This window comes from Trichoderma citrinoviride (assembly GCF_003025115.1).
Source record: "Trichoderma citrinoviride strain TUCIM 6016 unplaced genomic scaffold BBK36scaffold_9, whole genome shotgun sequence".
NCBI lineage: Eukaryota > Fungi > Ascomycota > Sordariomycetes > Hypocreales > Hypocreaceae > Trichoderma > Trichoderma citrinoviride.
Window position 1 is genome coordinate 1340768 of NW_020194717.1, and position 25510 is coordinate 1366277.

The 25510-nt window shown below is 54.4% G+C and overlaps 6 protein-coding genes across 6 annotated transcripts; 1 reads left to right on the forward strand and 5 right to left on the reverse strand.

Annotated features, from left to right (window-relative positions):
• Window positions 1-23: 23 nt before the first annotated feature.
• BBK36DRAFT_1205211 (hypothetical protein) lies at window positions 24-3031 on the reverse strand (the record flags this gene model as incomplete). The annotated part of the gene is made up of 6 exons (XM_024897349.1): window positions 2794-3031; window positions 2036-2719; window positions 1231-1832; window positions 641-1170; window positions 153-580; window positions 24-95 (listed from the first exon to the last, which is right to left on the reverse strand). The coding sequence occupies exons 1-6, from the start codon at window positions 2986-2988 to the stop codon at window positions 24-26; spliced, it is 2511 nt and encodes an 836-aa protein (XP_024748705.1). The 5' UTR covers window positions 2989-3031.
• A 1371-nt stretch (window positions 3032-4402) lies between these two features.
• BBK36DRAFT_1170126 (homeobox domain-containing protein) lies at window positions 4403-6045 on the reverse strand (the record flags this gene model as incomplete). Its single annotated transcript, XM_024895408.1, has 2 exons — window positions 4403-5632; window positions 5728-6045. 2 exons carry the CDS (start codon window positions 6043-6045, stop codon window positions 4403-4405), a joined length of 1548 nt encoding a protein of 515 aa, XP_024748706.1.
• A 522-nt stretch (window positions 6046-6567) lies between these two features.
• On the reverse strand, window positions 6568-7400 carry BBK36DRAFT_1160586 (hypothetical protein; the record flags this gene model as incomplete). Its single annotated transcript, XM_024894303.1, has 2 exons — window positions 6568-6688; window positions 7030-7400. 2 exons carry the CDS (start codon window positions 7398-7400, stop codon window positions 6568-6570), a joined length of 492 nt encoding a protein of 163 aa, XP_024748707.1.
• Window positions 7401-18678: 11278 nt separating this feature from the next.
• On the reverse strand, window positions 18679-19756 carry BBK36DRAFT_1135780 (HAD-like protein; the record flags this gene model as incomplete). Its single annotated transcript, XM_024892757.1, has 3 exons — window positions 18679-19293; window positions 19499-19607; window positions 19672-19756. Coding segments are annotated over 2 exons (597 nt in total), but the record flags the coding sequence as incomplete, so codon positions are not given.
• Window positions 19757-20256: 500 nt separating this feature from the next.
• BBK36DRAFT_1121878 (FAD/NAD(P)-binding domain-containing protein) lies at window positions 20257-21782 on the reverse strand (the record flags this gene model as incomplete). Its single annotated transcript, XM_024890875.1, has 3 exons — window positions 20257-20872; window positions 20939-21257; window positions 21320-21782. 3 exons carry the CDS (start codon window positions 21780-21782, stop codon window positions 20257-20259), a joined length of 1398 nt encoding a protein of 465 aa, XP_024748709.1.
• Window positions 21783-23541: 1759 nt separating this feature from the next.
• Window positions 23542-25484, forward strand: BBK36DRAFT_1121874 (peptidase C15, pyroglutamyl peptidase I-like protein; the record flags this gene model as incomplete). The annotated part of the gene is made up of 5 exons (XM_024890873.1): window positions 23542-23592; window positions 23658-24101; window positions 24196-24438; window positions 25135-25177; window positions 25345-25484. 5 exons carry the CDS (start codon window positions 23542-23544, stop codon window positions 25482-25484), a joined length of 921 nt encoding a protein of 306 aa, XP_024748710.1.
• Window positions 25485-25510: the final 26 nt, after the last annotated feature.

Below are 25510 nucleotides of genomic sequence, written 5' to 3' on the forward strand. Positions count from 1 at the left end.
AAAAAAAATGAAAGTTCCCCATCTCATAAATCATCAAAATCGTCATTCCATCCAAGTCTGTCAAATATTGACACACTCTTCCCCTTTGACTCCTGCTGCTTCGTCTGAGGAGTCGCGTATAGATCCACCCGCTGTTGCGTAGTCTTCTTGACCGGCGTCTCCATCAAGTCAGGGGCTTCGTAGGCACTCGTCCGCGGAGGCTTGACCGCGCTATCCGCCACCACAAAATCTTCAGAGTTTGATTCTCTCTGGACGGCCGGGGAGGAAGGCGGGAACGTCATTTGTTCGTTCAAAGGTCGGCGTATGAAGCTGGGTTTGGCCGAAGTCTTGGTCGGTGTGTCGCCTACTGTATCCGTCGCTGGAGATGGACTGCGCTTATACATCTCCCTAAGAGCGGGCCGCTTTCCCGTAGAAGGAATAAAGGCCGTGACGCTTGATGGGGGAATCAGTTCGTCAAAGCCCTCTGCCTGGCCCCCGTTCGACTTGGTAGGCATCATATTTTTGAATCGATTATTCGCTGGTGTGGCCTTGACCTGGACAGCTGAAGCTAAAGCACTCCTGGGAGGCACCCTTTTGAGTTCTAGAATCCTCTCGTTAGCATTCCGTGTCTTCAAAACTCTCAATGCGGAGAAGAAATTACTCTTTGTGGCGAGGCTGGTCGATGCTTTCCGCTCGTCTGCCTCGGCCATCGCTTTGCCTACAACCTCCCGATTGGGCTTCCTCAGAGCTGAGATGGCCTCCTTGAGCTCAGTCTCCACTTCGGCCTTTCTACTAGCTCTGGCATCGAACGGGTTATGCATACTGCTGCTCCGAGATAGGGACTGAGCCCTTCTCTGTGAGTCAGTGGGAAGCAGTGACATGGGACCGGTCGGGTCCAAGCTCTCCCGTTTGACGGTTGGAAGAGCAGTGGAAGTGGCTGATCGCAAAAGAGCAATTGCATTGCTGGGTCCCCTGGAAATGCTTCTCCGGTTCTGCTGTTCCGTTGAAAGGGCGCGCTGCAGCGTCTTGCGGGGGTTCGGGGGCTGAGGCCGCCTGGCAACAGTGCCAGGCTTGAGATCTCGCGTTCCCGGCGGTCGTTTGATGGACTTGGCCTTTACCGGGGCTATGATGACAGGGCCTCCAAGCTTGCGGCTGATGGAGTCGCAAAGTTCAGGCAAGCGAGCGGAAAAGCTGAAAGAGGTCAGTCTTATTAAAAAATCCAAGGTCTTGCAAGTGAGATCAGATGCTTACAAGGGCATAATGACATCGACGCAGAAATCACGCAGAGGTTCGGACGATGCCTTCTTGTCCAGGTTGCCATCCAAGGGTGTCTGCGAAGATGGGGCGTCTTCAAGCAGCAGCTGCTCGTCGCTCGCGGTAGACTGCCAGATGGTTAGGCGATCGGCATGGACATCCAGCAGAACAGGAAGATTGTGCTTGTTTCTCTTCTTCGGTTGAGGATGCAGGATATTCTCCAGTAGGTCTCCAGAATCGGCAGCTCCAGGAAGGGCAGGCAAATTCGCCTCGCCACTTTCGCCAGCAGCCTTGAGAGGTTCAAGAGCAAGGATTTCCATTATGAGAATCATCTGCAGTTTGGTTTCTCTCGTTCGCAGAATGGAAACATGAGACTTGATCTGGGATGGTGTAATCGGAGCTCCGTCGTCATTCGCTTCCGGCTTGTTCGCAGCCCACCACCGCATAACACTCTCATCCTCCAGCGGATACAGTCCACTTTTCCCAAGCTTCATCTTCTTGGGCTTGCGCTTGCGTTTGCGGCCCTCGTCGGAACTGTCGATACGGTCTTTGAGTTTGGCGATGATCTCCGGGATTGACTCGCGATATTTCTTATCGATCTGCACAGTTGTGAGGATGAGGCTCTTCAAGAACTCAATCAAGTCGGCCATATCCAAATTCGACTCCAGGTCCAGGTGGAATGTTGACCGAGCTCGGGACAGCGGCCCTTTGGCAAAATACGCAAGGGATCCCTGCATCGATGTGAGCAAACGTCAATGGTAGGCAAAGCAGGTCTAATGCTCGGAATGTGCATGCCACATACCATGGACTTGTACAGCGCGTCGAAGTAATGAGTTCTGATGCCCTCAAAAATCTCCTCTGCGCTGCTGGCCATGTTGATGGAATTGATCCTGTCCTCAGATCCTGGCAGGGGAACCTGTTCCGAGCTCATGTCTGGTGACGGCAGCTGTGATATCAGGGACTCAGGCTCCTGTGGTTCTTCTTCTTTCGTCATGATTCCGACTGTCGACACAGACTGTGATCTTACGCGCTTCCTCATCTGCGACTGGATGGCTTCGATGGCAGCCCTCTTCTTCTTTTGTTCGACATGCAGCTGAGGGGTTATGAGTGCTTCGCCGGCAGGGTGCTCGATTCGCTCCGCTTTCACGGGAGCAAGACGTTCATATCTGACGGCCGTGGCCTTTTGTGCCAGACTCTCCAGGTCGGCCCATGGCGCCAATTTGCAGAGCACATACAACCCATTGGACTGTCTCTCTAGAGCATAAACGGTGCCCCTCAATTCGTTGCGGGCGATGAGCACGATGGGAGCGGGGCCCAGCCGGCTTTCGAGATCGAGGATGTGGATGTAGGATTCGTAGAACCGGGACTGGGGGAAGTCACCGTGGCAAGCGGCAAAGTCGATATAGGACAGCGGCAGGTGTTCGCGCGGCAGAAGCATCAACGGGTGCAGAACGCGGGGCGGGACATGCAGATTCGGTGGATGCGGCTGCAGAACCCTTGAAGTCAGCCACAACTGATGCCAGACCTTTGCGGTTCTTGAGACTTCAAATAAGATTCTACCTTGACGGCAATGGACGGCTTGAGCAGCTGCTCCATGGTCACCGCGACGCCCGACTTTTTTGCATCGCCGCGTGGCGAAGAGACCCCATGATGGCGGCTCAGATTCAAGTTGAGGCTGCCCTCGGAAGTGGGCGTCAGGATGCCGGACCGCGCACGCGACGCGTCTTCGGAGACGAGGAGCGCGGACGAGGACATGGAGAGCGGGCGCTCAGTCACGAGCGGGCATTATCGAAGGAGGGTAGAGGTCCTATAAGGGAGCTGCGAGAAGGGCGGAGCAGTATATTTATTGCACAGAAAGGGCTGCGAGGAACATGGACCAAAGGGAAGCGGCCTATCCAAGGGATGTTGTTGCTGCTTTGCCCTTTCTTCAGTGCAGTGGGCACCTGGAACAGGGTGGGGCTGCAGCAGATCGCGTTTGCGCGCTTCAAAGTTCGCTAAAAAAAAAACAAATGGGAGGCTAAGAATAGAGCTGTGACGTCGTTGATGCTTTTCTTTGTTCTCTTGCTCCCGTCGTACTTCAGGTTCTTCTCTACCACTGTAGCTACATTGATGCTATGCAGTATCATGGCATAAAATAACCACAATCTTCGTGTCTGAATCTAATCAAGCTGGGTTGATGAAGAATTACTGCATCTTATGAGTTCTTGTTTCGCTGTTCCTTGTGGCGCAAAGCTTCGGGGCGTTGTCCTGCGCTGGCTATGGATGCCATTGATTGGTCGCCTTCTAATTGACTTCTTGGACGGTTGGCGTCAGTTACCACATCTGGCATGATGGTTGTATGTTCCATACCCATCACAGCAAGTCAAGGCCAAGGACAACTACTAACCTACCTAATCAAGATCCTCATGGCATTATGTAGACAATTCAGTTGTAGGCAGAGCATCAAGCCCGGTACAGAAGCCACGGGGCGTAGGACATCTCGCGGATCACAAATTAGGTCCCAGGTAGACTAACTCCTCAACCACACGTCCAGAGACCAGCTCCAAGTCAAAGGCCAGGACCATGCCGACTAGGATTTTGCAAACAGCGCTCAAGGCAGGCTCGCAGGCGAGCGTTATCCATGCCACAGAAGCGAGCAAAGGTCCTACAATATTGAAAGAGGCACGGAAGTCATAGGTATTACGCTATTGTTGCGATGTCAAACGATCATATACCATGCATGCTTATTCTCATCGCACCAACAGGTGCTTCTAGCCCCCGGGGTATTCCAGCTCCTCCCATCCCACGCCGAAGCGACAAAATATGGGTACAAACGTGTCTTCTCCTAGGTATGGAGGCACGAATCATTCAGGATCCCAACCGCACCGAATTCATGACAAAGGAAACCCAGACCCTGAATAAATACAAGTTCCATGGAAGAATACATGAAACCAAGATGCCGCTCCGCATACTGTCCAAATGCCAGTGTATATGCTATCCGCTAAGCCAATCTTCACAAAGGAAATAAAGGAACAAAAGAAAAACATGACCAGCGCCATTTGTAGTGTACACTATTGCAAGAAATCGCCTGCAATATGATTCCTGAGACGGTTGTAGGCATAGCAGACATGATGTTGTGTCGCACTCCCACCGCAAGTTTGCGTGTAGCATCGAGGTTGCCAGTTCAAAATCAAAGCATGCTCATAGACGAGGCATAGGGAATGGCAAAGTCCGAAGAAGGCTCCCCGTTGTTTGATGAAAAGGCCCAGTTGTAGTCTGAGCCGTCTGCATAGCCTGGAAAATAACCAGAGCCAACCTGGTAAGGAAACATGGGTGTTGTAGGCTGGCTAGAGCATGCCGTGATACCGGCGTCGTATTCTGCTGCCGTTCTGTGGACGGACGCATCGAGCTGGTCAGAAAACGACCTTGCGCCAAAGTTGCCCATGGTGTACGAGGCCCCCTGGTTGTTAAAGACAAAGTTCTCCAGGAAGGCTGGCGTCGTCGGTGGCGTGCGCAAGGTGGGATCCTGCATCAGGGCTGACGATGAGTACTTGGTAGTAAGAGGGAACAGGCCACCGTTGGCATTTTGTGGCTCAGTCACGACGGGGGTGTTTGGCGTGGGCGGTGCCGCCGAACCGGGGCCCATTGGCGAGCGGTTTCTTTGAAAAAAGGGGCTGCGTGGCGTGGCAGCAGAGAGTGAGGACTTGCGGACTCTGCCCGTTGCCGAAGTTGAAACAACTCGGCGCATGGAACCGACTTGCTCAGAGCGTCTGGCTGCGTCAGCGACCCTGAGGCTGCCCGAGAAGCTTCGCGAGCCATTGAATGACAGCTGAGGGGTTTGGCGATTGCGGCGAGAGGCAATGTCTGTTGGGCAGGGAGACCTGAGCTGTCTGTCGGGGCTGTTTGGAAGGCCAGTCTGGTGCAAGAAGGCCGTGATCCGCGCAAGGTCCATGTCCTGGTACTCATCGCCAAACTCATCGGCACCGTGCTGCTCAATAGAGAACAGCGCGTCCAGGGCTGACACATTGGCGAAAGACATGCCGGTCACCGGCGACGAGGAATATCCACGGACGCTTTTCTCAGGAGACTCGGCGTCATCTTCTGCATCCGCGCGACGGAAGACGAGAGAAGAGGCAGAGCCGAGATGCGGAGTGACGGGCGGCGTGGCCTCGTAAACATCGGTGGAGCCCTCAGAGGCAGTCGACAGCTGTGAAGGGGCATCCGGAGACTGCTCCTTGGCTCGCGAAGCCTGCCGTGGCTCTGGGAAGGGAGCAGAAGAAGCAACCCGGTCACGTTTGCGATCAGAGCCTTGAAGGCCAATCTCTCCGCCCGCACGCTCTTTTTCGGCCCGTTGCCTGGCTTCGTACTCTCGAATGTTGTTCTCTTTCTTTTCTCGGGCTCTGCGGTTTTGGAACCAGTTCTGGCAGGTTGTTAGCCATGTTCAATGCATACCTTATATACATGCCATGCATGTATATATAGATGTATATCAATGGGAGGATTAGGGGTAATTACATTGATGCGGGCATGATCAACCCTCATGCTCTCAGCCAAAGCCTTCTTTGTGCTGCTGTTGGGCTTGTGGTTCTTCTGAAACTCTGCCTCGAGAACCTCCACCTCTTCTTTTGAGAGTCGCGGCTTTGACTCTGTTGTTCGCGACATCTGTTGGTGGTGGACAAGGTGGTTATGCTGGACCTGGTAGGCCTTCATGGTGTCGGCAAGGAACGGATATTCCGGCACTGGCAGCTGGGTGTATTGTGCGGCAAAGTCATCAGTGGGAGCGACGGAATAGGTCCATGCCGACCAGTCGGATTGAGAATGTTGATGAGGCATGATTTCTGTTCTTCGGAGGCCAGAGCAGGCGCGGTATGCTTGACGATATCTGCTGTACACCGGCCGGAGACTTGCGTGGCCAATATCCCGTACTGGGTCTTGATGAGCAAGGAATCCGATGTATTAGTGGCAGGTTGCCGAGATGCCCGACTGGATTGGAAATCGAGGAATTCGATGGCAAGTAGCGGCTGCTTGATTCTTATAACGGCAAGTTGCTACCGACAGCAAGGGAAGTTCAAGGAGTAATTCCAGGAGAGAAATCAATGGTATGGTCTCAATGGCAGCGATGACGACGACGATGTCGATAAAAGGAAGAAAAGAATAGGAACGAGAAGGAGGAGAAGGAGGAGAAGGGGGGGTTGAGACAAGTGCTTTCTTCCTTCTTAAGGTTGTCTCCTGGCTGCTCTTTCGGTTCGAGCCTTGTCAAGGGGATTCGGGGTCGTTGGAGCAAGCGGGCAGAAACATTTGAGGGACAAGATCCGGGAGCAGATTCGGAGGGGCGGAGGTAGATACAAGTACTCGCTAGAGGCAGAGGCAGAGGCCCTTGGTGCAAGCAAGCATCTCTAGGTCGGTAGTGGTGTTGTCGACCCGCCCGCGCATCTGTGGCGGATTTGGTGCTGCATGGGCTGCTCCGTACTCGGTACTGCGTGTGCGTGAGCGTGAGCGAGCGAGCGAGTGAGGGCATCGCCCCCCCGGTCAGTGGTCAGTGCTCGGGGGGAGCAGGGATCACAGCACCGAAACCCCTGGCTCCGAGCCCTGCCACTCCAGGGCCACACTTGCAGGGCCACGCCAGGGCGGCCAGGCGCTGCAGCAATCAGCGACGGGGGTGCGGCAGCGCATCAGCTGCACCTGCTGGGTGGGCCAGACTGTGCGCCTATGCAGATTTGGCGCTCAGAGCGCTACCCAGAGGCCCGGGCCCAGAACCAGGAAATCCCAGAGCCCAGCTGGCGACGGCTAGCGCTCCTCGTACCCCGTACCTCGTACATGGCGTGGACTTGTCTGGCCCTATGCGGTCGTGTACGGCAGCAGGTCGCTGTGTGTCCCGGGACTGGGCTGGACCGTCCGTGGATGCAGAGGGCTCGCTGCCGCCACGCCAGAGTTGTGTCGTCGTGGCCGATGCGAGTCTGCGAGTCGTTCTCGGTCTGTGCACCAGGCCCAATGCGGGACTGGGGAAGAAACCGACGGCCACCCTGGCAGATGGGCGGGGGCGTGTGCGAGCATCTTGCCATGAGCTCCAGCTCCAGCTCCAGGGCACGGCCTGAGGTCTGGAGGGATCGCGGCGGGATGCCGCGTGCCATTTCGCGGTAACCCAAGGAGGACGGCGAGGGTTCAGACGCGGTCCGTCGTGATGACATGACATGACAATCTCACCCGGCTCAGAGCCCTTTGCTCGTTTGCGCCTGTGCATGTATGATCAGGGAGGTCGACGACAAAACCGGTATTGGGTGGGAGGTGCCGCTTGTCTTTGCCAATGCACGGTACGTGTTCAAGTTGCCGCTGGTATGTAGCCGAACTACACGTACTGATAGCAGCAGCTGAATGCCAGTCCAATCGTTCAAGGGACTGTTCGTGCCCTGTCAGTCAGTATTGGGTATCTTGCTTAATTTAGCAGAGGTGATACAGATGTCAATCACCCGCATGTCGCAATCTCAGCGTGCCGCCGTGAGTTGGACGACAAAAGCTTCAGTCACAGCACAGCAGGCTTCTCCAGCATGCGTCCCTCTCACGCAGGCCAGCCCAGGCGGGCAGACGGAGCATTGGTGCGTAGCTTTTACCCATTGGAAACATGCGACGGTGTGTCCACAAGACGGAGATTCTGGGCAATGCAAGGCCAACCTCTGGGTGCCAACCTGGTGTCAGATCCACCGGCAGCACCGCCGAAGCGCCCAGCCCTCCCAGCGTCTCCCACCACATGCCCCCAGAGGCACTCACGCACTGCGGCTCGCGTGCTGTGGTGCAGCAGGCCTTGTCCCAGGCCCTCCTGGCCGTCGGTAGGTCCCAGGGCAGCGCTCGCTGTCATTGGACACCGCAGGCGGCAGGCTGCACAGCGTCAGGCCCTAGGACAGAAGCGGACGGGCTTGATGAGACGAACCATCCATCAGGTCGGGGAGCTAAGCAGCAGACGGCTCTGCGGCCGGTACGAATCTCGGAGTGCTAGCGGGGTGGTGCCCTGTTTGTTTGATGAGTGCCTTGTTCTGTGCGAGGGCAGAGAGAAGCCGGGACGGCGACGCGGCACCAAGATGGAAGTTGAAGCGTTCAGACGAGGTGCTCCTTCCTGCTGCAGCCTCCTGCCTTTCTGCCTGCCTGCCTGCCTGCCTGCCAAGCCCTGGTTGATACCCGCCAAGGTATCATGAACTTGACTGCGATGGAGGAGATTTGAGTAAAGGCAGGTACTGAATACAATACCGCCGCAGCGAAAATGTTTTCTCGTCGGTGTATCGCTATCCGACGACCTTATCAGTCGCTTGGGTTAATGGGAGGCACCTTAGTATTTGTCCTACCCGGATATCGAGTCAAGTAATCTCCTTTAGCCCTCATTACCTTCCAACTTCATCCTCAATTGCAGATACCATTTCGTACGACAAGCCACATTCATGAGCAAACTCGCCGTGCCACTTGCGTGCTTCATCTTAAGCTACCCAATTTTGCCCACCAAAATGGGCCCGGCAGTCCTTTGACCCGGGCCGGCCCAGCCGTCTTCTTCTGCTCTCCATCCTGCTGTGTCCTTTTTTGCCCGCTATTTCGCCTACCACTCTCGCCCATCAACTCGCCGTTCTACCGCGGTATCAAGCCCCGGGGCTCATGCGTACCTTACGATGTCCACGACCCATCCCGCTCGGCAGAAACGAGGGAGCGGTAGTATTTCCGTCTGTGTCCTGCGTGCTTCTTCCCAGCCGGGTTGCCACGCGCCAGAGAAGCGCCGGTGACTGGACGCGGAATCCCGACTTTGCTCCCACGGCGCTACGCCCCCTGCCGGCTCGACTTTAGCCACCAAGTTGGTCGCAGAGCCTAAAAGAGCTGGGCGGGTGGCGGCGACAGTCAGAAAGGGGTTCTACTCTGGTGATGCCATAGGTATGAAGTACAGGACACGACAAGGAGCGAATTCGACGAGCAGCACGTCGTCCTGAGCTGAGATGCTCATGTCCCACTACAGAGCCATCATTCCCCTGCTAACGAGGTCCCAGATTACAAAGTATTTGTACCTGGATGACGACATTCAATATCGCCGCGGTTGCACAGCAGTCAGCCTCACCTCCCACGTACGAGCACCCGTCCCCGTCGAGAATGTGCGAAGTTGGTACTTACAGGCAGTACTTACAAGGCCAGGAGGTCTCACGACGTCTTCCGATGTAGTGGGCACACACCAAGATGCGGAATTTCCACCTCGTGGCACATCCACGCTCCCTATCTCGGCCACCCACCTCTTGTCTCTGGCAGCCACAGCCTTTCCGAAAAGAAGTTGGATCGGGCTCTCGGAGCGACCCCACCGTTCCGAGGCTCCGTCCGTCGCGGAGCTTTGCCTCTTTCGGGCCCATCGCACACCTCATCAGGAGCCTGTCAGTCCTCTATCCTTGCAGATTACCCCAGTCGCAGAGCTCAGGCGAGCCAGGCTAAACCCAAGCTGGGCGCCGTGGCTTTCATCAACCCATTTCGCTTATTCGGCGAGCTGATTTGCCATGCTGATTCGTTGTCTGGCCCAGATTCACTACCCAGACTCACCAATCTTGCCATAGGAAGCAACCTCTTGAGGAAAGCGCTTAGCTCCGTCTTGTTGTTCTGCCACCCAGAAATCGCCCGTCCTGTGTTGTAGTTGCCAAGCAGTATCAGACGTTGACCATCATCAGACACCCACACGGCCAAACGGTGGACGACGGAAGACGCCACGAAGTCTAGCGTCACGGCATACGAATTCGATTTCGGTCCCGTCGGCGTCAGGACGGTACTCTTTCCTGCCAAGGCACGGGCATACGAGGTACGAGCCCTTCACCTCTAGGCACGAAGTGAGACACGTTCAGTCACCCGAAGAAGCGTTAACGCTGAAATGCATACCACGAACATGTCCAGGCGACAGCTTCACCGTATTCTATCATTGACAAATTACTCGCACACTATCCTACTTGTGCCTGACGGCGCATCACTCGTACCACACCAACGCTCCGCATCGTCCCACGATGCTTTCACGGTGTTTTCAACGCCAAACCGACTAACTTGAACCAGTAAAGCTGCTTCATTTTCCCAGTTCTCAACGCTGGCGCCTTTTCAGCTGAGAAAGAACAGCCCGTCACCGACGATGGAGCGCCACCCCTAACTGGTCTCAACCTAGCGGCCGAGTCGTGAATTTACTGCCGGGACGCCCCCATGCTTCATTGGAGCTTAGATGATGATCCGCATCGAATCGCTTGCAAATCGTGACACGGCACTCATTAGGTCAAGTGCAAGACTGGCCATTGCAGCTCACAGCCGATCTTTTTCAGCTCAGAATCGCTGCCGTCCGTGTCTCAGTACCAAAGATAGGGGCGGCAAGGAATACTAGCTGTGCACTTCCGAAGAGCATGTCTCAACTCGCATGGCATGTTATGAGACTTCATTCTGCGGTTGACTTGTCGCATTTCCGCCTCTCGGGTCTTTTAGAAAGACTCCAGCCAGCACCACTTCCATATCTCCAGTTTTCTTCTCAGCAGACGGCTGGATCATGCACGATCAGCGTTCCGGGACTCGGGTCTGTACTCCACGTCACAATCAGGCCAATGGTGCTACTTTTTTTCGACTCACTACTACGTTCAGAGGCAGAGTTATGCTCCGGGAGACGACGCATCCAGGCTGCGCGCAAGTCTCACAAGCGTGGGTCTGTTCAATTAGGAGTGAGGTAGTACCTCCTATCTTGCAATTTCTCCAGTATCACCAAGTATGCCAGTTATTTCGGGTTGGCAACCCAAGTTCCTCGGAGACGCTCCCATTTGTCGGGATATGGCTCTCTTCCGCGGACACGGCCACAGCGTTAGACACGAACCTCTCGAATCAACCGGGGAGAATGAATCCTTCGTTCCCAGTGCGATTCATTATCAGAATGAGACAGACTGATTGCCGTCAGCCTTACAAGCATGCTGGTCCCGAGTGCCTGGAAGTGATGGGGCGCTAATGGCCACGTCTACCCGGCCGCTGTTACACTGAGGGTCGAGCTTAAGCAGGGCGAAGGGGCTTAGAGGAAAAAGAAAATCTGGCGCGGCAGCGGTGCGGCGGTGCCGAGCAGAGCGGTCTCGACCCAGAGATCTGGATTGCTTTTTGCTATGGTCTAGAAGGGCAGTTGGGGTGCCGATCAGCCAAGGCTGGCTTCCTCGGTGGACAAGCAACCCTGGATGGTGCTGCTGGCAGCCGATTGCCTCTATCTGTACTCCCCCGAGGTGCGTTGCGATGCTGGGTGAGACGTCCTGCGAGGAGGGTTTTGCTTCTTGTCTTCTTCAGGTCATATTCAGCACGGCTAATTTGCTGCAGCGGCTGTATTCTGTGCGATGGATTTCGTGCAAGCACAGCGTTGCGTGTGCCATTTAGCGTTTCCCACACATCAGGCCACCACCTGTTCAGCCGCCGCCTTAGACAGCACAGTAGCGGGCCTCCGGTGATTGTTGGGTGCCTGATGGCCCCCAAGGAGAAAAGTCAACTCGTGGAAACGAACTTTAATATTCCTGAACAACCAAGATATCAAAGAGACGGGCACCCAGAAAGTATGGGCAAACGACAGAAGCAGAATGCAACATAGTTCTCTGCCCCTCGACGAATTGTTGCGGTTACAACGCGACTGAGTTGAGCAGAGGCAAGAATATCAAAACGTGTCACCGCTCTCAACCTCGACGGAAAGTGGGGGACCAAAGAAACTTGGGTGTCGGGGCGCCTCATCCCTCGACCGGAGCAGTTGTCGGCAGGGTAGGCTGCTCATGTGTCGCGGCCCAAAAAGCCAAAGCTGCAGCTGTGCCCCGTTTGGCCTTTCAAGTCCTCCGTTTTGACGAAGCCAGGCCCAGTGCTCTGGAACGCTGGTCCAACCCAAGGCTAGCTGCAGCTTTAAACATGCGGCAAGCTTCAAGTGGTACACGCTAACTGTCCGGTGCCTGGCACGTAAAGATCAGACATGAGGCCTCGAGCATGGTTGTCCGTACACGCACGCCCACAACGGCCACAAAGCACCGGATATCTCCATACTCAGGGCTCTTTCCGCACCATGGCAGGAGATTTCCTTCCGCGGCAAAAGGGAAAAGAAAAGAAAAAAACATCAAGATGCGTTGTGGGGATGGGAACCATCAGGAAGAGTCTCCCAGTTCGACGTGCTGAAGCTGGTTGCAAGAACGTCTACTATCATGCTGACAAGGTTTGGATCGCTTACAACCAATTGAAGGCAGATCACAGACTACCACTGCTGCCAGATCGGGCATCACAAGATTGTGAGAGACTGGCGGGCTTTTAGGCTCTGTCCGTATCAACCTCGTCCTTTGCTAGGTGGTGTGCACCTCTACCAATTGGCACCGAGGTCTCGGGTGCGGGAGGGAGCGAAAAAACTGGCCAAGCCTGAAATGGTGTCTTTTTGCGTCCTGGGCGTGACACGACACACCCCCCAACGCCTGTTTAGTGCCATGAAGCGCTTGTCGCATTTCCTAAAGCAAAAGCCACACACACGCTGGACCAATCCGACTACCACTACGATGTGCTTGCGTACCAAGCAGCGGCGTCAATCCATTGGACGACTGTACGGGGAAAATGCGTTGCAAGGAAATAAGGCAACCAAAATCCGCGGGGCGTCGGCGTCGCTTGATGCTACTGTAGGCCACTCGGGTCTTGTCCCAAGGGTTCAGAAGAACAGCCCCGCTGGCATTAGATATAGGTCTCGATCAATGACTGGCCTTCGGTAGGAGCAACAGGACCGAGAGCAGTGTGGTGAGGGGGGGAAACAAGCTTCAGAGATCTACTCGCTAGGCAAAAAGGCCTAGCACCTCTCGCCAGCTGAACATCCTGGTTCCTCGACCTGATCCATCCCTGCCGCAGAGATCTGGATCACTGAAGGTATGTAGTACAAGGACGAGGACCCTTATTTTAGTCGGATGGTAAGAAGTGTTGCTGACTTGATGTTGGCTCAGCGTTGCTTTATACGGCAATTTGACTTCATTGATAGCGGTGCTATTCTTTGCTTCTTTTCAGCAAGAAATATACTCAAGATGAGTGAAATGCCAACAAATCTACTTCATGGATAATTCATCGAAAAGGAACAGTGAGCGGAAGGTGTTCTATAACTCAAGCGAGACAGCGGCGTGTTTGACAGGTACGTCGAGAAAGTCCATAGCAAGACTGTGGATCTGATGTCGTTGCTCACGGGAGGCCTGCTTAGTTTTCTAGTAACCAGTATGGCGGGCGAGTCCACTCCAGAGACGCAGCCGAGAAGCGGTCACTTTTCTTCAATTCAATTGCTTTATCTCTAGTCTCGGAGCAATGAACATTTTCATTCAACGAGGGCAGCAAGAGGGGGCCAGCATCTACCCTGTATAGGAAAAGCAACAGCAAATGTGATGCATTTCGTGGCGCCTTTGAGCTCTCGATTTGACCAGCAAGAGAAGGTTGCCATGTGAGCAGCATATAGAACTGTATACTGATGATGGTATTCTTGCCTTCACTTCTGCATCTTCTTGTCAGTGGTGTTGGGCGCATACACAGTTGAATGGGGCAGCGTGCGAGTAAGTGCAACCGCAGAACGAGCTAGGCTCTCTGGCGAGGGCGGGCAGGGATCGTGACGAACAGCTCTGCTTCGTACCGGGGTAGGGAACATCGCCCCGCCAGCTTCAAGTGGCGTGAGGACGCAGATGGCCCGAATTGGGCATTACGATCCGGGCCTGTTGGAATGCCACAGCAATCTCGGATCACAGCGCGAAGCAGCCAAGTGGATGAGAACCCTCATTTCAACGAGGTACCTGTCCTCTGTACAGAGAACCAAAGAATCCCAGCAACGCATTCGCTCGTCCATGACAGCCCCCTCTCACGGCGAGTGAGTGGGAGAAGGCTGCGGGTCATAGGAGCGGCAGGCCGAGCTTCGCACACCACGGCATGGATCATCAACAAGGCAGTATTACGGAGTACGAGTCTGATATCTGCACGAACTCCGGAGTACATACGTGTTCGGATATTACATCCTTGGCCAGTCAGATGCGAATGCCGTTGCAAGTTTTTCGGGCCTTTCCTCCACTGGGATCTCAGGGGAAGCCAGATATCATCACGAAACAACAAGTTCTAGCCTTTGCAAAGGACACCAAGGGCGACGCTTGCCGGCTTGGTCGTCGTAGCTTGTGTTTCTTATCAACGACTTCGAGGACGGACGCGGAGGCAGCGCAGTGCACGCTGGTTCTGGAACCCAGCCAACGAGCGGGGAGCAAGGGATGAGGGGGTGTGTCGGTTCGGACGCAAGGGGGGCGTGAGGAGACGCCGGCCAACCTCAAGTCCCCGCAGCCAGGGACGGGGAGATTGTTAGTGTCGACTTGGGGTCCCGGCAGCCACGTGCGAAAGGAACCGCGATCCCTGTCTGCTGAACGCTCACTCGATCGACACCTGCAACTGTCGCTCGTTGCCATCTTGAGCAGCCACAGTCCGGGAGCGCTGTTACTGTCTCCAACTGCCTGGCTTGAGCGCTAGGAGCCAGCGTTCGACTGGCAAGCTTCGCGACGGCACGACCCTTGTGCTTGTTCGATTTGCTGGACATTGCCATCCCATATCACTGAGCTCCGATGGAATCTTTTTCTTGCACGAGCACATCTTGTTGCCTTTGCACGGCTTTCCGGCGCATGCCGCTCGGAGATGACGGGCGCTCGTGGGTAGCGGTAAACGCAGTGCTATGCCATGCCTCCCTGGGTAGTATTACGGACTTCTCCGCATGCTACTCTCCCACAACGCAATCCACCCGTCGCAAAACTCAAGAAGAAGAAAAACTGATTAAATGGTTACCGACATCATTGCCATAGCGCAGCAATAACGTGCAAGGATACAAATTGTATCTGCGTCTGGGATTCTCGAATCTGTTCTCAGCTGCGGATTGCAAGCCACGCAGCCGGAGATTTCCAGCACTGGCACCAATGATGTGCCGCAATCGCCTAGTTCTGTGCAAGCCCTCGATGAATCCAGGGGTTGGCTACTGCAAGTGGGCAGTGGCGCAAGCAGTTCGGCGGGTTTGCTTCAAGCCTCTCGAAACCTTCGAGATATGCATCTTTTCCTGGCCGAGGGCACGGCGTCCGAGGGCTGCACCTACAGAGTAAGGTCATGGAGTATGAGAACATGGGACCGTGGAAGCATGGGGAATGTTGTCAGAAATGACTAGCCGACGAGATACAATCTCGCATCTTGGCCAGTCATGTTGCTTCCCGAAAAATCATTTTTGGCTCCCACATGGCAAAATACCATAGCGCGATGGGATGGTGTAAGGAGTCAGAAACAAGATGCTCTGCATGGTTCTAGCCCACGTCGAGTCGTGGAGCCATGTCTTGTTTCGACCTCAGCTGCGTCTTTCCCACGAACCGCGAAATTGCACGCTTAGGGCAGCGGACGTGTGCTCGCTCTGTGCGTTCTGTTTGGATGCGCGCGAGGCCGAACAGTACAAACCCCCATGCGGCGACGATGGCTTCGGGTTGCGAAGGAGTCCGCGCAATGGCAATCAGACGGCAGTTATCTCATATGGGGGGCAGCAGAACGAGTGAGTCTGGCGAGACGCGCAGGAGCGGCTGTGCCCGCCCAACCGCTCTAGCTTAGGGTCGATGCACACAGTCCCATTGGGTTACGCCCAGGAGCGCTCATCCCACGTGTGCTTTATATTGTCATGAGCCTGTTCTGGCTTGGTTGCTTCCCCGATACTGCGCAGCTTCGACAAGGCCCCTGTCTGCAAGAGCAGGCCCGGCAACTCCTGAGTGTGGGGATATTACCACCTACGAGTGCTCGTACTGATACGGTGGCATCCGAGCGAGGTTTTTCTTTCTTTGGCTCGGCAACTCTGCCAGTTGTATGCTGGGCGCGAAGTAATACTCCATCCAGACGAATTCGCCGGTTGACTGTCCTGCCCGCACAGTCTTCCACTCATCAAGAAGCGCGGGCTTGCATGAAGACAATGAGCTGCACTAGTCTCGCGGTACTCAGGACCCTCTCCCCTCCTACATGATAACCCCCCCTGTCTTTGCGCTTTCTTGCTTCTGGCATTGTAAGGCGAGGCACTCCGTAGAAAGGGTCTGGATGTTGGGCATTTGCAGGGCGGGGAAAAGCCTCCGAAGGGTCTCGGACGGCAAGTTGCGGCCAAGAAAGGGCCGTGTCACCCTTTCGGGACGTGGACATCAGCTGCAGAGGACGAAGCAGCAGGCACCGGCATCAGCCGCGAGAGATCCAGAACTCGCAGAGGAGCCAGGAGGGAGGGTTGAAACCATCTCGCAGTGGCCCTTCCGCCCTCTACAAGTGGGCTCCGGCCATGTGTCGCGATGCAAGCGCGGGCGAACGAGAGCCAACCACCGCACCAGGCGGCAGCTGCAGGAAACCTTGAGCGTAAGCTCGAGGAGGGATGCAGTAATCCAGAAGCGAAAGCGGGTTTTCCATGCAGCCTGCTTCCTCATGGGGCATATCCAAGGGGAAGTGCGTATCGAGGCACGGCATTTTCGGCACGGTTCTTGTTTTCCCAACGTTGGCTCACCAGCATGAGGCATTACTACAACTACTACTATTTCCAGGTGCCTGTCGATTTCTTTGCGTGGTGCGTTTTTCTGCTCTTTGCCGAAATCTGCAGGGTAGTCGACGATGCAAGACGTGCCCGGACGTGCGTCCAGTCTCTCGCCTCGCACGGGACCTTGCATGGAATACTAGGACATTACGGAGCACAGGTGCCTCGTGCAACGCAGAAGCAGAAGATCGGCATGCGTGTCACTGGAGATCCCATGGGGCCTGACGGATCAAGTGGTCATGGTTGTGGTTGTGGATGGTGCCTGTGTGGATGATCGTCGTCCTCCCGACGAACGGAACGTTCTTCATCCGGCGCCAGGGCAAAATACTAAGTTCTTTGCAATTGATCTATGACATCGAAGACTGCGTCGTGAGAACGATACCTGGAGCGCCACAGTATCACGAACCGCCGTCGTCTCGCCTCACAAGTCAAGGCTCCCCTCTCTACATGGCACTCCCCGCTCACTCGATGCAGTCAGCTCACAAGGAAACATCCATGTGAGGGTGTTGCTATGTCGTTGAGACTTGTGTTTTCTCATACCGGGACATACAACTGTGCCACCCACCCCTGTATACATCTGTTGAAAAGAGGCAGGCGAGATTATGCCAAGCTGGGATATTCAAGAGATGATGCCATACCTGAAAGAAAAACCACAAAATCCTACTGCTGAGACATACATATACGGAAAGAGAGAGAGAGGAGAGGTCACACCTGACATGCCACCTTACAAGTGCTACTCGAGTGGCAACCGGACGTCAAAGTTATCCCTCGTCCGAGGTGTCGGTATGGAGTACAAGCATGGAGGAGGTATGTGCGAATTTGCAGTGGTGCCCGAGGCACTGCATGATGGTAGTACTGCCTGTACGGAAGAAGCCGTACGGCATTACTACCATCCGTCTCCTCCCAAGTGATACAGATCCTCTATAGCCATGGGGGAAGAGTGTTGCAGAACACACATACTACTTTGGCACACCCCTTTGTGCCTGGACCTTTCACAAGGTGCGAGTACCAAGAGGCGGGAACTAAGGTACGAAGTGGTTCAACTCTCTGCCAGAAGTGCTGCCATCCCTGGTTTGTACCAATTCACGGGGGCGAACACGACGCGGTTGTACGAGAGCTTGTCGTGGTCGTTACCCAGCGTGTCGAAAGGGGAGGGGAGGGAGATACAACAGGTAAGTCCATGTTGGGAGTAGTAACACGGCGTGATGCGCCTTGCCTTTGCTGGGACCAAATCATATGAACCTACCAAGGCACCGGGATCCTTTGTCAATGAAGAGAAGGCACCTGCAGTGAAACTCCGAGACTTGGCAGTACCTAGTTGTGGTTGTTGAATGAACCTCCTTGGTAGACAACTTTCTTCCCTTCGATACCTCCCACCCCCCCTTTCCTCCCAGTGCGTGATGTGGTGTAGAGGCTGTTTCACCTCACAAAGCACTACATTGTCTTTCTCCTTAGCTCTTCAGAAAGTACGAAAAACCGAACATAATTGACAAATACCCAAAAGCCACGAAAAGTCGAGTACGGAAGGGGGCCGAAAAGGGGAAAGGGGAAAGGGGAAAAAGCGAAGAGGGATGCAGCGGCTCCCTCTGAGACATTTGCCGATCTCGTTATGTGCTCGGGCACAACTGGAGGGATCAGGGGGGGAAGAGAAAAGAGGAGGGCCAAGAAAATGACTTGCTCGCCAGGAACACGAGACATCTGTGGAGGTCTAAGAAAAAGTGAGACTTCATCTCCATCGATGTCGAATCTTCTTCAGCTGCCTAGCAATCGAGACGGGCTGATGTGTGAGCACGCGCCAATGTACTTGCCGAGATCTATGAAGGAACTCTCTTCTCCCTTCCCAATTCATTCTTTTCTGCCCTCATCAAGGGCTTTCTTTACCCCGGAATGCATGATGCGTATAAGATATAAGACTTCAATTAATGTTGCAGTAATAGTATGCCGCGCTCTGTATCTGAATCTATCCTGAAGTTGCCCTCTAGAAGTATCTTTCCTCCTCTAAACCCCGGCATGTGCTTCCTTTGCTCACAGAATTCCAAATCAGAAGCGCAACGCGTTGGACAGCTCAAGCGTCATCTTCCCGTCCTCGTGTCTCACCACCCTCACGCTCTCGAGATCCTTCACCACCCAGTCGGGCTCGGCCGCCACGACCTGTTCCACAGTGTGGCTCGTCACCAGCCCCAGGACCTTGCACCCCGCCGCCTTGCCGGCCTTGATGCCTGCTGGGCTGTCCTCGAGGACAAGGACCTCCCCGGCCTTGTCCTGCAGCCCGAGCTTCTCGAGGCCGATGCGGTAGCACGTCGGATCGGGTTTGCCGTTCTCGACGGACTCGGCGGTGACGAGGTGCTCGGGCGTGCCAAGAGACAGCCGCTCCAGCCAGCCTCTGACCAGCGGCTGGGTGCCAGACGTGACGATGGCCCAGGGAAAAGAATGGGAGATGATGGACGAGAGGAGAGGACGGGCGCCGGGAATCTCCACGACGTCATCGGCGTACCGCTTCGGGAGCTCGCCCTCCATCTTCGTGACATCTATGGGGTTGCACAGTCAGTCACGGTCTGTTTAAGATGAGGCTTTGTGGGATGCGAAAGGAAAGGATTCCAGTCTGTGTGAGGCCTCAGCGACAGACTAGGAAGGCGTCGGCTTGATACGACAAGCCACATTGTGCGCCTCCATGGTGACCTCGACGGCTAGCAGTCATCAGACGACGGAGAAAACTACTACAGTACAACTCACATTCCCAATTGGCCTTTTCAGGAGCAAGGATCTTCAGTATGTCTATACTTCGACGGCCATGAGACGTCTCCAGGATGACTTCTGGGGCGACGCCGATTTCTTCACCGACTCTTTGTTACGTCCTGTTAGCGTACTCAGTCTATCTCGGGGAATGTTTGTAAATAAATCAAATCGGAGGGCGTCGTTACGTTTGCCAGTGCTTGACAACAGCTGGGGTAGAGTCGATAATAGTTCCGTCCATGTCAAACAAGAAGCCCGAGAATGAAACCTCCTGTGGCGGGAGGCTGTAATCTGGTTGAGATCCCATCTTGTCGGCACCCTCGGAAGCGAATGTCGGTGTGATTATGCAGAAGAGCACGATAGATATCCAAATAGTCCTCGCAATTCGAGCTAATAGAGAGTTGATAGACGGGCCGTGATTGACTAAGTGAAGCAGCGATGTGTTCTTATATCGATGGCAAAAGCGGGATCGATCCGAGGCGGGAGTTAATTCGAGATTGCAAACCCCCACGTGGCAGTTCCGCACCGGCGGGGCTTCCATAGCAGGTTAGATCCATCTCTAAAAGAACGCAGAAAGCGTCATCCGCAACACTATGACTAACGACTGCTCCCGAGGAGTTATGGAAGCTTTCGAGGACGCGTATGGTTATGGCTGTGAATTCGACGGAGCTTCCGTTTCTGGGAAGCTTGAGCAAGTACAGCAAGGCGAGGTGATGGCGTGAATTGCTCCTCACTCCTTTATCGGCTGCCTCACTGACTCACGAAAGGACTCCAGCTTCTGCTGCAGTTGAGGAGGACTTGTAATACTCCTGAACGGCCCCGACGGCATCGTAATCATAACACCAGTCTCTTGTTCCCTTGTCAATGATGCCCCCTGGACCAAGCCGTTGACCCGTCCGTGTAGTCTTTTGAACGAACTCGCCTCTGCTGGCATCACCTTCCAGGGGCCAGACTCCCCCCTCGCGAGAATGACTGAGAGCTTCATAAAGGACACTGCGTTCCATTTCATCAGACGTATGTGACGAGTCGCCGCCGTGTAAGCTAGCCTCTTGCACAGCTTCTACCCTGGGCTTGCGCACTGTTTCAAAGACATATAGAGCATGCTTTAGCTTAGAGTCAACGTCTTCGCTTCGTTCATGGGAGAAACTTGGGTCGGTATCAGGAGGACAAGCCAAGTCTAGCACTGCCACAAGTGCAGCTGCATCTTCGACGGCGATGCTAACGCCCATGGACATGTAAAAGGCCATTGCATGAGCAGCGTCGCCTATCAGAACGAATCGACCGGACTCGTGAGCCCAGGAGGGCAACGGCGGCACGGCATGCACAGGGTAGTTGGCAATTTGTGGCCGCGAAAGGTCTAGAATATGCTGAACTCTGTCAACGACTTGGTTAACGACTGCACCGTGTCGTATCTCATCTTAACGCTGACAATATACATACCGGGGCTCAAAGCCTCTGAACAGAGTTCGGACCGTATCATGGAGTTCACTCGAGGTGAATTCTTTGGTGTTGATATCGTCTCGGTGAGAAAGAACGATGTTGAGCAAAGTGGCATCTTTGATCAAGTACGTCATGCATGATAGTTGCGGAGCAATCCACCAGTTGGAGCTGCGAGACTGAAGGTCTATTAGACTCGCGAGTGCTGGGTCCGCCCTGAGTTTGGAGACCTCGGCCGTCATACGAAAAGCAGCCCATCCAGTAGGCTGGCTTCCAGGGTCCCTGGAGCCCAAGAGCTTGGATCGGGCGAGAGAACTGATACCTGGAAAGCACAAGAATGGTCAGCATACCGCGGACCTGCCTTCATATTCGGACAATACGCACCATCGGAAGCGACGACTAGGTCCGCCGTCAGCCGTTTGCCGTTCCGGAGCCGGACAGCTCCGTTGGCAAGGTCATACTCGACAACGTCACTGTCCAGCAGCACTTGCGACCCAGTTCGGATGGCATGTCGATGCAATATGGCATGTAAGACGGCCCGATGAACGACAATATACGGGGCGCCATACTGAGCTTCCATATTCTTGATCCGGATACTTCCTAGTAGGTCGCCGCTGTGCCCATCCCGAACATGCAAGTTCTCCGGGATAATTGACTCCGACATCAAGTCATCCTTGAGGCCCCACCTGAAGAGATATCTGATTGCTTGTGGTGTCATCTGGACGCCCGCACCCAGCTCGGCAAGCTGAGGAGCAGCATCGAGGATTGTGACTTGGTGGCCAGACTGGCCGAGGGCAATGGCAAGCGAAAGGCCCGCGATGCCTGCTCCAACTATAATGACTCTCATGTTCAATGGCTTGACTATAGGGACTGTGTCTCTGGCTACGAGGAGACGGCGATGGTGTAGCTTTTGCAGCCCAGGGAAATAGGCACACCCTCATTGCCTGACGCTTGGTACCGGCACCTGGTACCCGGTGTTATTGTAGACAGACCGTAAGCCAGTTGCAACTGTCGTGTCCCCAAATGAAGCTGCCAACTGTACAAAGCTGGGCGGCAATGTACAGCTCATCACACGACACCAATGCGGGAATGATGGATGGAGGGTCGCTTGAAGCCGAAAGTGAGGCTGCGTGGGCGGCAATGGCTTTTATCCTTCGGATGCCGGGGGTCCGCTTGGTCGCCCGCTTTGGGCCTGTTGTATTCGGATGATGGGCGAAACAAGAGATGAGTGGCCGAAAGTCAGATGCAGAGTCCGTTGGTCAGCGTATTATCGGGCAGCTACCTGGCGGAGTGTGAGTTGGTGATGCAGCGGCGATGCGGGCGTTATCGGCATACCTTGGAGTAGTGCTTGAGTTTGTATATACTAAGGTATGTACGTTAGATTAAGCGGCACGGGAGTGAGGCTTGTAAGAGGCAAAAGTCGAATACCTACAATGAGATGAAGTGCATTGAGTTTTCATGATGGTGATGCTGGTTGATTTCACTCACGTGAGGGCAGAAGCCATGCGCATCAATTTAGGCAATTGCACGAGAGCGCACCTTCTCCCGATGGCCTTGTAATACTTGTACTGTATTCTGGTCATGTCAACCTTGGCAGGAATCAGACGTCATCAAAGCCGCCGCTGCACCTGCCTTGAGACGAATGCGAATGCGAGATACGGCTTACTGCTTTGATTTGTAGGTAGTACTTAGATGTAAAGACCTGAAATTATAAGACAATGTATTACATGTCATCTCCGCCAATGTGCAGCAGAGAAAAGCAGGAATTTGTAAAGCAAACAGTTCGAACGTCAACTTGGAGGTGTTTACAAGCGGAATCTACCCCGCGATCCCCGCTGCTGAGCTACTGTGCAGCATCAAGTCGTACAGGGGATTACAGAGTGACCCTTCTAGTCCACGGCTGGTGTTGATCAGTTCACCTGTATGTACTCGGTCACCAAAGTTAGCATCCCGTCTTTCCTTGCTGTCAATTGATAGTCCAGAGACTATGGTTGGTATTGAGAGGAGCTCAGTGTCGACGAATCCATTGGCCCGAATCTGTTTGCTACTGCTTCCCCTCTGGTGTTAGTCCTGCTGCGGGCGCCGCTCCGAAGCTCCCCCAACTACATACTACTACTACTATCCACATGCCACTTAAACTCCCCCGCACCTCGGAAAGATTAAGGATAAACAAGCTCAACGTGGAACCAACAGGTGAGCTTTGCTTGCACGTCCTACGGTGAGTGGCGTGGAAAGATTAGTCTTCGTCTCCCAAGTTCGTCTGACCCGATAACCAAGGCACGACGGCCATTACTCAGACGCCGAGGAATGCCCTTACTTATGCTTACGTCCATTACCAAGATAAAAGGTTGCCTCGGGGCAGCTCTAGTGCTTCCCCAGCTTCTCCGTGGCTTTCCGGCTCAGCATCTTCAGCTCGTGGACTTGCTCCGAGGTGACATATCTCGGCTGTCTGCTTACTCGTGCCAGTTTATTGCCTGATCTATAGATACCCTGGGGCTGGGCACCTGAACCCTGAGCCATTCCTGACCTTTGCCGATTCCTCCTCCATCTTTCTCGAAATCAATAATACGACATCTCTATTTTGGATATAATCGACCTCTTGCTCCATGGGTTCCCAGGTGGATGAAGAGCTGACAGTGCTGGTCACTGGATTCCAGGTCCGTCTCCACGCCGTTTCTCCTCCTATACAGAGCTGCAGCAGGGAGCTAACCACCAATCCCAGCCCTTCCGATCAGAATATCCCATCAACCCCTCGTGGGAAATTGCCAAGAGCCTCCCAGAATACCTCCCGCCGCGAAGAGCCAAGGACCCAAACGCCCGAAATGCCGTCAACATCCCGCCCGTGCGCATCCTGGTGCATCCCGAGCCCCTCCGAGTCAACTACAAGGTCGTAAGGGAGACAGTGCCGACATTCTGGGAGGAGACGTACCAGGATCGCAAGATCGACATCGTCATCCACATTGGCATGGCCGGCCCGCGGATCATGTACCAGATCGAGAGCCGGGGACATCGCACTGGATACAAGGCGCGCGATGTGGACGGCGGGCACCTGGATGAGCTGGAGGGGAAGCGGGATGAAGAGTGGGTTTGGCACGGTCTCCCGGATGAGCTGCGGACAGACTTGAACGTACAGGACATCTGGGAGAGGTGGCAGCAGCATAGCTCGGTGAGGATAATTTAACCCCCCCTCCCCCCCCGCCGGGCCATACCAATTGGCGGCCCTGCTTGACGCTGTGATTTGCTAACTTGATAACTCGTAGAAGAACTTGGACCTCCGCATCTCTGACGATGCGGGGCGTTACTTGTGTGACTTTATCTACTATTCAAGCCTGGCAACCTGCTATAAGCAGGGCAAGGAGAGAAAGGTCATCTTCCTTCACGTGCCGGCAGATGGCTCTGAAGCTGTGATCAAGCAAGGACAGGAGGTGGCTGTGAACCTCATTCGGTCCATAGTGGAGAGTGAAGTGGCCAAGAAGCAACAGACGACGGAGATGGACGTCTCAGTTAATGCTTGAGCAAGCTTGCGAGTTTGGGATCGCGTATGGGAGGTTCGGACACTCGGTAACGGTACAACGGGGCTTCGGGGACTTACTGGAACGGTGGAAATGGAAGGCTCTTGGGTACTCTTTTTGGCGTTCCAAGCAAAAAGAGATGGCAAAGTATGAAATCATGATTTTGGATGGTAACGAGATCAAACAACATGGTTGGATAGGACGGGTATGTTTGGGGGAAATCTGGCTCTTTTACAGCAGTCAAGGAGGGAATGGAGGCCACTCGCGGTAGCTACCGGGGAATCCAAATTCATTCATCAGCATCCAAATGCTTGATTACTATCCTCACGTGCTATCATCTTCTGACATCACTGCTGAAAATGACTAATATCAGAAAATCTTGACATCTTCACCATCAGCTTCGGCGAATCTCAGAACCCAAATCATGGTCGCCGTTCTCCCCAGTACAAGTCCCCTTGTGTCTTGCCCGGGCGCGGCGGGGCCTTCGCCGAATCTGGTCACCTCACCTTTGACCTTGCCCGGCCCGGCGACCACTTTTTGCCGCTCGAACTTCTAGGTCTTTATTTAGACGACTCATTCCTCTCTTCCTCTGTATCGTTCCTTCAAGACAGGCTTTTAATTCAAATCTCATTTACCCATTTACATTCACATACTGTCACTTCAACTTATCAAAAAGTCAACAAGAAGACAAAAGACATCATGTGTCGAAGCGCAGTTTGCAGCACCTGCAGTAAGTCCTCTCCGCCGCACAGCCCTCTACTGATCCGACCTCCGTAACCCCCGAAGCTGTGCATATAACACCCATCTTTCCACGCACACACACAAAAAAAAAGATGAGAAAAAAAAAAGACACTCGGATACCCCTCGTAGACAGCTTTACTTACAAGCTACTACTAGACAAAACCACCTGGTGGGGCTGCGGCAAGCACATCCCCTCCGTGCTCGACTCCGTCGCCGAGGACAGCCGGTGCACCTGCGAGCCAAAGGTCGAGCGGGACGGCAAGATGTATCCGCCCATGGCCAAGTCTCCGAATTGACTATTTGGATGGATCGCGGGCTTTTT